The sequence below is a fragment of the Dunckerocampus dactyliophorus genome, chromosome 3 (assembly GCF_027744805.1).
Source record: "Dunckerocampus dactyliophorus isolate RoL2022-P2 chromosome 3, RoL_Ddac_1.1, whole genome shotgun sequence".
Taxonomy (NCBI): domain Eukaryota; kingdom Metazoa; phylum Chordata; class Actinopteri; order Syngnathiformes; family Syngnathidae; genus Dunckerocampus; species Dunckerocampus dactyliophorus.
In genome coordinates, this window is record NC_072821.1 from 35,030,906 (window position 1) to 35,040,601 (window position 9,696).

At 44.6% G+C, this 9,696-nt stretch overlaps 1 protein-coding gene across 4 annotated transcripts in view; it reads left to right on the forward strand.

Annotated features, from left to right (window-relative positions):
* The window catches only part of LOC129178365 (transducin-like enhancer protein 3-B), a 41,844-nt gene extending 32,770 nt beyond the window's left edge, over positions 1 to 9,074 (forward strand). Inside the window, exons 14-21 of one of the 4 annotated variants that reach the window (XM_054770528.1) lie at positions 1,655 to 1,830; positions 2,349 to 2,425; positions 2,534 to 2,783; positions 4,367 to 4,614; positions 4,714 to 4,861; positions 6,373 to 6,523; positions 7,264 to 7,340; positions 7,700 to 9,074. In XM_054770528.1, coding sequence (XP_054626503.1) covers positions 1,655 to 1,830; positions 2,349 to 2,425; positions 2,534 to 2,783; positions 4,367 to 4,614; positions 4,714 to 4,861; positions 6,373 to 6,523; positions 7,264 to 7,340; positions 7,700 to 7,807 — 1,235 coding nt within the window. In that variant the 3' untranslated portion in view covers positions 7,808 to 9,074. The remainder of the gene's footprint in view (positions 1 to 1,654; positions 1,831 to 2,348; positions 2,426 to 2,533; positions 2,784 to 4,366; positions 4,615 to 4,713; positions 4,862 to 6,372; positions 6,524 to 7,263; positions 7,341 to 7,699) is intronic. The other 3 variants (XM_054770527.1, XM_054770530.1, XM_054770529.1) reach the window with 3 other exon arrangements.
* The last annotated feature ends 622 nt before the right edge of the window (positions 9,075 to 9,696 follow it).

Sequence of the window (9,696 nt, forward strand, 5' to 3'; positions counted from 1 at the left end):
CGACTTCGGATCAACATTTGCAATAAGAATGACTGTTCCAGAGCCCTTCTCTCTTCAATATGCCTCACACACGTATTAAACGCATTTTACAGGATGAAATGTACTCACTAGGGATGCTCCAATCAGGGTTTTACTCTGCCGTTTCCGATACCGTTCATCCATGAGTGAAGTCGGCCGATACCGATACCAATCATATGGATTTGTATGCATGTACGGATAGATATCTGTCCTGCTTAACTTCTCCAACATCTCCAACTTTCATTACTATTAGAGCTGTCAATTATTGGTACTTTATGCTTTCTGACTGTCACGCACATGCGAGTGTTGTCCAGCATGCGTCTTGGCTGCGTTAGCCACTGATGATCACACCGTGAGCCTCGAAAACTCACCATACTCTGTCAAGTGTCTGTTCTTCAAATGCCGTATTAAATTAAAGCTTTTTAACATGCTACCCCCGCCAGATATTTTTCACGGCATGTTTTGGCAGTTAAGTCCCACACGGCAGACATGTTTGTTTTGGCACGCCTGCACAATGCAAAGGAAAGGGTGGGGGGGATGCTACCCAAGACGTCAGGAGAAGACACTTCGCTGCATGCAGGGATCGCTGCAGTAGTATGAGCCACAGGTGATCGCCGTCGAAAGGCATTCATTGGCATATGCCGATGCTTTTTCACCGAATTTTCCGCAAATGGATCGGAGCATTTCTAATTTAAATGGGCCCTGACATGATTCACCAACTTTGCTTAAATATGTTATATATTGTTTGTAATTATGCTCCACATTGTTTGATTTTGAAAGTGAACGGTAAATTTGCGAAAATTACATTTATAGTTGATTCCGCCAGCCATGACAAACTAGTCTGTCATCGGTGTGACACCTCTCAGCTAAAGCAGAGTAAACAAATGCTTCTTGAGGTGGATCGTCAACTTGGTTCAGTGTATTTATCATCAAAATAGTAGTCATGCCAAAATGTTGTGCTGCTGCTGGATGTTCATCATATCCAAGTGATACCTGTTAACATTTTCTTTTCCAAAAGAGGAGGATTTAAGACAAAAATGGATGAGCTAGGCAGTAAGATGCCGACCTGGGACCAAAAACTGCACCACCCACCAGGTCGTCGCTCAGCCTCCCCGCTTCCCACCCTTGCGTAAGGGCAGGAGGAGGGGGGTGGGTTTAAAACTTCATTAGGGTCATCAGGCGGGCACCCTCCTTCATTGGTGTTTTGATGATAGGCCCATGTCACCTCCAGAGAGCTCATCAGCAGCACCTGGCATCCGATGGTGTCACTTCCGGAAATGAGACTGAAAAGTGAGCGCGAGCTTGTCATGTGTGGCGCCATGAACTACAAATGTCATATGGCAAATTTATATAATCACAATATACAAGATATTGAAGCAAAGTTGATAAATAATGTCAGGGTCCATTTTAGATGTAAATAAAATAAAATGAAAAAAATCTAATAATAAAATCCAAAAACAATAAAAATACACAGTATATATTTTTTGTTTTAATCAAAAATCCTCAAAATGACAGGGTGAATGTATAGGGAATGTATGTTTTACCCAACGATGGTTCCCCCAGACATACGTTCCAGGAACCAAGTGTGTAAAACGATTTCATGTAATTGACTGAAATGATCTTTTGTCCTGTCCAGCTGCCCCTGCCCTTCGCACACCCCTGTCTATTGCGGGTTCCTACGCCACGCCTTTTGCCATGATGGGTCACCATGAAATGAACGGCTCCCTGACCAGTCCGGGTGTCTACCCTGGCCTTATTTCACCTCAGATGAGTGCGGCCGCTGCGGCTGCTGCTTATGGACGCTCACCAATTGTAAATATTTGTAGCATGAATGTACTGTAGTATTTGTAATTGTCTGTTCCACACATTCTGTTTGTATGCTAATCAGTTTTCCACAAGCAAAGGCCGGTCATCTCAGCTCCAGGCTGTACAACGTATTTGCCAAATGACTTTGAGGCACTTAAAGTATTCATACTGTATTTCCATAACTCCTCTGACTACAGCCTCGTGTGTACGTCATGAAAAAGTAACAAAGACCGCTGAGCTCCCATCACTTTGATGTTTGCTAGTTAGAATTCTAAAGGCTTAAAAAAAGCCTCTTCCCCGAAACGAATCTCATGTTTGAAAATCTACCAGGTTTTCATTAGTATTAGCAAGTGGGATGTAGTGTTATCTTGTGTAAAGCTTCTCTGTTTGAGTAGATGTCGTAGAATCCACGCCTTTGCCTGGAAACATTCGTGTGGGGCTTTCTCAGGCATCATTCCCAATTTCAGTTTTATAATATTCCAATTTATATCATTTGTTTTGAATGTGTTTCTTTATTGATGCAGGCGGGGTTTGACCCTCACCCCCACATGAGAGCTCCAGGCCTGCCAGCCAGCCTCACTTCCATTTCAGGAGGGAAACCGTGCGTATTTGAGCTTTTATGACATATTGGCACTGAAAACTGTAGATTTTTTAAAATGACATCCATTTTTCTCAAGTTAATCTCTCTCCCCTCCTGCCTCCTTCGCAGGGCTTATTCTTTTCATGTGAGTGCAGACGGTCAGATGCAGCCTGTGCCCTTCCCTCCAGACGCACTGATAGGCCCGGGCATCCCACGCCACGCTCGTCAGATCAACACGCTGAGCCACGGGGAAGTTGTGTGCGCCGTCACCATCAGCAACCCCACACGTCACGTCTACACAGGCGGCAAGGGCTGCGTGAAGATCTGGGACATCAGCCAACCGGGAAGCAAGAGCCCCGTGTCCCAACTCGACTGTCTGGTAATTAGATGCCATTGTTTCTTACAAGTCATGGCAGTATGCCTTCTTTTTGCAGGCTTCCAAGCAGTAGTGATGTGTTATATACAGTACTACTACTCTATGTATGACAGCATTATACTGTATGCTGGCTTCCAAGCAGTAGTGATGTGTTATATACAGTACTACTACTCTATGTATGACAGCATTATACTGTATGCTGGCTTCCAAGCAGTAGTGATGTGTTATATACAGTACTACTACTCTATGTATGACAGCATTATACTGTATGCTGGCTTCCAAGCAGTAGTGATGTGTTATGTACAGTACTTCTACTCTATGTATGACAGCATTATACTGTATGCTGGCTTCCAAGCAGTAGTGATGTGTCATGCTGTATATTAGGGATGCATGATCATTATCAGGGCGATATGAGGGGAATTATGTCATACCAATACAACCGATAATTTTCAATAAAAACACTCCAATGAGGCGAGATAATAACCTGTACTGTGCGGGTGAGCAAATCAAGTGCTCCTTTTTTCTCCTGCCTGTGACATTAACGGCCTGTAACTTCCCCTGAGCCCACTTCTAAACAAACACTCACTTTCCGTGGAAGACAGGTTTACCAGAGACCTTCGTGACGGCACACCGGCTGCTGGGAGCGTGTGCCCGAATACAGTGAACCTTCTTAGGCCACGCCAGGTGGCTCCTTCCACTCTCTACACTGGTTCTCCAGATAGCTGTGAAGTGGTAGTACGATATATTTGATTAGGACAAATCAACAGGTGCAGTTGGTCAAATCCTAATTTGAGTCCTCCAGGTGTGCACAAACTACAGTTCAATTAAAAATCTTTAAAAATAGATATAAAAATGTTATCAGTTGTTACCATATCCAGAAGCAGAGTTATTGTATCTGTTTGGGGGGGGGGAAGATACTGTGCCGGACGCCTCCCCGGGGAAGTGTTCAGGGCACGTCCGACCGGAAAGAGGCCTCTGGGAAGAGACTATGTCTCTCAACTGGCCTTGGAACGCCTCGGGATCCCCTGGGAAGAGGGAAGTCGGGGCTTCCTTGGTTAGGCTGCCGCCCCTGCAACCCGACCTCAGAGACGGATGGATGGATATCGTGCATGTGTCTTATATGCAGTACTACTAGTCTGTGTGTGACAGCTCATTGTGTATCAATTCCAAATCCCAGTGGGACAGAATTGTGAGTAATTCAGCAGTGTCTGGCTGTGCATTGCTGAAATAATCCTTTGCAGAGGGGGAAAAAAAACGTCCTGCTGTGTAAAGATGTTCTGATTGGCTGACCTTGTCTGGCGTTACCCAGCTCATTGCTTCCTCTCAACTGCTTCCCATTTCTCATTTTGATACTGTGGCTTCACACTGTTCATAGGGCCTGTAATACTCACAGGGTTCTTCTAAAGCCGTCAGGGTGTTTTATTTCCACCAAGATCTTCAACACAATCTTGAAGCATTGCTGTGTCTCATCATCACGTGAACATGATAGGCAGGCAGAGGCTTTCAGAACACGGAACAGTGGGGTTAACTAGACAGGGATTGAAGTATTTCTTTTTCATAACGCTCACCACTCCTTTCTGCTCCAGAACAGGGACAATTACATCCGTTCTTGCAAGCTGTTGCCTGATGGCCGCACCCTGATCGTGGGTGGCGAGGCCAGCACGCTGACCATCTGGGACCTGGCATCACAGACGCCACGCATCAAGGCGGAGCTTACCTCCTCTGCCCCGGCCTGCTACGCACTGGCCATCAGCCCCGATGCAAAGGTCTGCTTCTCCTGCTGCTCGGACGGAAACATAGCTGTGTGGGACCTCCATAATCAGACCCTCGTCAGGTCAGTACTCCCAACATGTCAATAAAAACGTCTTAGAAAACCACACCTGGAAGTATTTTAAGAATGGTGATTAAAGCGGAGAGGCCTGTCTTATTCCAGGCAGTTCCAGGGCCACACAGATGGCGCCAGCTGTATCGACATCTCCCATGACGGGACCAAGCTCTGGACCGGGGGGTTGGACAACACAGTCCGCTCCTGGGATTTGAGAGAAGGACGGCAACTCCAGCAACACGACTTCACCTCACAGGTAGAGACCAGCCTGAGCAAACACGTTCACCTGTCACTGATGTAGGAGACGTTCCCATTGGTTAGAAGCACTGAGAAGCGCCGGGCATGTGGGCATTGGTGTGATGCGGGGGCATGGACTTACCTGTGTCAGAGAGGCAGGGCTGGCTAGCTGTACTTCTGTTGGCCGCTATATTATCTTTTTGCCATTATTCCATTGACTGATAGTTGAGTGTTTAAACGCAGGCTACGCTGACACTGCAGGTCAGTTCAGTTTGTGACCTGTAGCTCGTTTTTTCATGTCTGTGTGAAAAGTACAATTCCAATTTTTTCAAATGCGACTAAGGCTTTTTACCAAAAAATCCCAATTGGGCATCATACCCTGCCGTGTGCACGTAGCCCTCGTCTCACAGCGGAACCCGCCACACAATACATTTGAGCGCAAATTAGTTTTTCCCCCCACAAGAATAATTAACACATGAATGAATCAATTCCAAAGCTAAACTTTCCTCATCATAAAACCTTTATTAAATATACTGACAAAGTACAATTTTAACATTCTTAAAGGAAAAGTACACCTTTTTGGGGAATTTTGTCCATCATCCACAAGCCTTACTGTATGTGAGACATGAACACACGTCTTTCGCTTTTCTGTGCGTTCTAAATATATAAAAACAGCTAAAAAGAGGACACAACTATTCCGCCTAGAAAGCCTGCTATTAAAGAACCTCCAACGAGGTTGTATGGTTTTCTATCCATGCTGTGAGCATGTAGTATCAGGAACATTCATGATAACATGGAATACTTACAGTACTTCGCCCCATTTTGGTCATTTAAAGCATGAGCAGGGCTTCCTTCCTGGGTGCATTGATTTCACATAGCAACATAGAAAGCAACGCTACACCTAGCGTTAACTTTTCCAAACTCAAAAACAAAACCACAGCAGCAGTGCCGGCAGCTCCAATATGTAGCGTTACCTTTCACTAGTGGCCTGAGGCGTTGTGAGCGAGTGTATGTGCAGTGAAGCTACTCACTAGCCGGTGTGGTGTGGCGAGGTGTCACTACGCTAGTAATGTAGTTCTTAGGCGTAAAAATGTTAATAACAATAACAATGTTGCTATAGCTTGGTTAATATGCAGGTCATATTATGTGAATGCGGCTTTGTTTGTGCTTTTTAGAGTTTTTTTTTCCAACTTTCTAGGCGGAATAGGTGTGTCTCATTACGTGCATTCTTAGCTGCCTCTTTTTAGCTGTTTTTATATCTTTAGAACGCACAGAAAAGAGAAAGATGTGTGTCCATGTCTCACATTAGGACTGTGGATGATGATGGGCAAAATTGCACTTTTCCTAAGTTAACCACTGTTAAGTTGCATAATGAATGAACAGGACGTAATGCTCGGGTGAGTCGTTGACATGTCGTCCAAGCTGCCGTTCCAAATTCCAAATTGATCAGCCTTTCAAAATTCAGAGGTTGCAATGATTTAAAAAAAACAAAAAAGTTGCTAATAATCTGCTACTTTGTCCTTGTTTCAGATCTTCTCTCTGGGCTACTGTCCCACGGGAGAATGGCTGGCTGTGGGCATGGAGAGTAGCAACGTGGAGGTGCTGCACCACACCAAGCCTGACAAGTACCAATTACATCTGCACGAAAGCTGCGTCCTCTCACTCAAGTTCGCCTACTGTGGTACCAAACGTTATTTCTTGCATGTTGACACACATTTGGTTGATTTGCTTGGCTGTGCAAAAGACAACACACCACACCACCGTATGATTGGGCTTCAGGTGAATAGGAGTTTACAATTTACAGTAGAGCCGAGCCCCACACATTGGCGATTTAGCATTGACGGCCCTGCAAATTTGTGGATTTTTGCTGAGAGACTGCAAAGGAGAGACTGAGACAGAGAGAGAGACCAGAGATTGAGAGACTCTCTAGAAGCCAATGGGATTAGCATGGAAGCTGTGATTGAACAAACAGACCCATTGAGAAAATGTCCTACTGTGGACACATTGGTTGCAAAATTAAACTGCAAGCCAATGACATTTCATCATCGCGGCACCCCCACCCCAGCTCTCCCCCCAAAAGTATTCATTTCTGCTGGAAGACCCCCCCCCACTTGCAACGGTGTGGTGTTTCGTCCACTACAGAGCTGGTTTATTAACACGATGCTTCTTCTGGGCTCTTGCTGCCATTCATTACACCAATAATCAACGAGCCATTTGGGTAATTAATCACAAGCTGATCTGAATAATTGACTGGAAATGGCATGACTCATCATTTATGCAGCGCTGTTGTCCCCTATTAGGTTTTTATGGCCATCGCTAGTCTTATTATGCAGTAATATTGTTCTTCTGGAAGACTCACTAACCAGATTGCGTGCTTAGAATGTTGATTATATTCTCAAGACATTCATTGTGTATTTGCAGGCAAATGGTTTGTGAGCACAGGGAAAGACAATCTGCTGAACGCATGGAGGACTCCCTATGGTGCCAGCATATTCCAGGTATTCATATCCAGCAATGCATCGGGGATTTAGCATACAGCGGTGCCTTGGTTAACATCATTCATTCATTACAGACTGTCCCACTCAAACCAAAACAGACTCTAACCAAATCTAATTTTCCTATAGAAAAATGATGTACATTTTGGACGCTAAACAAGCGGGCGAACGTAAGCCAAGGCAAAATTTACTGTAGGCAAAAATGTTGGATGTTAACCGTAAGACGCGCTAACCGAGGTACCGTTGTACACCATTTGATGTGTCGCAGCTGAACTCCTTGGATACCTTTCACCTGAGTGCATGAATGTAGGATGATCTCAGCGTTTGTAGTGACGGGGGGGGCGGGTCTTCTATTTGTGCAGTCCAAGGAGTCGTCCTCCGTCCTCAGCTGTGACATCTCAGCGGACGACAAATACATCGTGACGGGTTCTGGTGACAAGAAGGCCACCGTCTACGAGGTCATCTACTAGACCTAGAAGAGTCCTCACGCCGCTTCAGCACTTCTACTGTCGCTTGCCCTGCCATCCACCTGCAAAGTGGAACACCACCTTATCAGAAGCTGCTGTACACCGCTGGATACGTCCACTGGAGTACACCCTTGGATGTGGATATGTCTACTACGGCTGATTTTTTTTTTTTTTTTTTACAGTGGAGGTTCTTGTTTTTGTCATTTTTGACACTTTTTTCTTTGCATTTTTGCGCGTATTTGAGCATTACCCAATGAAGCAGTGCTTCAACCCCGAGGACCGCGATCCGCACGCGTCTTGTGAAAAGTGTACATATGGGATTAAATAGACATTTTATATATATTATAAATATATATTTTCATGTCCTGGGTGTACTTGTGCTGATTTGTTTTCACTCTCACTCTCTTAGAACACGTGTGAGTGGGAGAGCAAATCATAGATGACAACTGTTTTTTTTTTTTTGTTTGTTTGTTTCCTTGAAGCACATACTTTGGGCTGAACTTTTCCAACGCACGGTGTTGGAAAGTGGGACGTTGTGCACCAATGAAATGGCCTTTCATCTCAGTGCTCTTGCCAGATGATCATGTCTGATGTGCCACCGTGGGACCCGGCAAGACACCTTTCCAAGAGAAGAGATTGCTGTAAATGTCATTCATTTGTACATAGAAGATTTTTTGTACTTGTGTCATGCTCTGTCTGTGCTAGCTGTCTCCCTGTTTTCCTTTTTTGGAGACTGGGGAAGTTTAATGTTTAGCCCAACCCTTGGACCTCAGTTGGGATCAGAAGCACTGCAGCAGGCGTGAACTTAACGACAAGGTGCTTTTAGCTAACTTTACGTAACGAGGGATACAAAAAAAAAAATGCATCATTGATTTGTGAACTACTGGCCAACATTGGAAACATTTGGCCTTTTTGTGTCTTATCAATATTCCTGGAATGTCGTGACTGGGAGAACACTTTGGGAATACACAAGAGACTAATCCCGTGTTGCTCACGTTGACACGAAGGCTGAAGTGAATCATTGTTTTTTTTTTACACTGTGCTCCTCCTGGCAATGTTAGCCTTTTCCACAGAAAACTAAATGTCCCACTGTACCACACCAAAGTATGTAGCAAAAGCTGTCAGCACTGGGAAAAAATGTAAACTTGTTAATAAATCAAGAAAACTGTTTTTGGTGAAACCTCGTTCATCAAATCCACTGGAGCATCTCACTCAATGACAAAATCTTTGACAAGTTAGTCATACCAATAAACAAAACATTACACAGATGCTCTGCGATTAGGGGGAAAAAACAAACAAACAACGCGCACAAGAAACCTTCTCAGCCACCTGAAACGCCAGCGCCGCAACGTTGGAAAAGTGCAGAAGTTTTGCCAGAGACCTCTGTGGCATCACACCAGCTGCTTGGAGTGGAGTGCCCGAATACAGTACACCTTTCTGGGCCACAGCAGGTGGCTTCCTCTGCTCTATACTCTGGTTCTCCTGATAGTAGTGATGTGGTAGTAGTAATGTCATGATATTTCATTAGGACTAATCAGCAGATACAGTTGGTCAAATCCTAATTTGTTCCAGTCCTTCTTGCCCCCACCCCCTAATTGCGTAGCATTTGGTAAAACTAGCACGTGAAACGTTTTCCTCAGAAAGTGTTTGTTTACAAGCTCGGGGGAAGTTACGACAGGCTGTTAACGTCACAGGCAGGAGAGGAAAGGAGCGCTTGATTTGCTCACTCCCGCTGTATGGGTAATCTCGCCTCAGTGGAGCCTTTTTTTTTTTTATTTAAATTATCGGAGCTATTTTTAATGTTATCGGATTTATCGGTTTGACATCCTAATCCCGTCATATTGGCCCTATAATTATTGTGCACGCCCAGTTTTTATACTTCTTCAAAAATA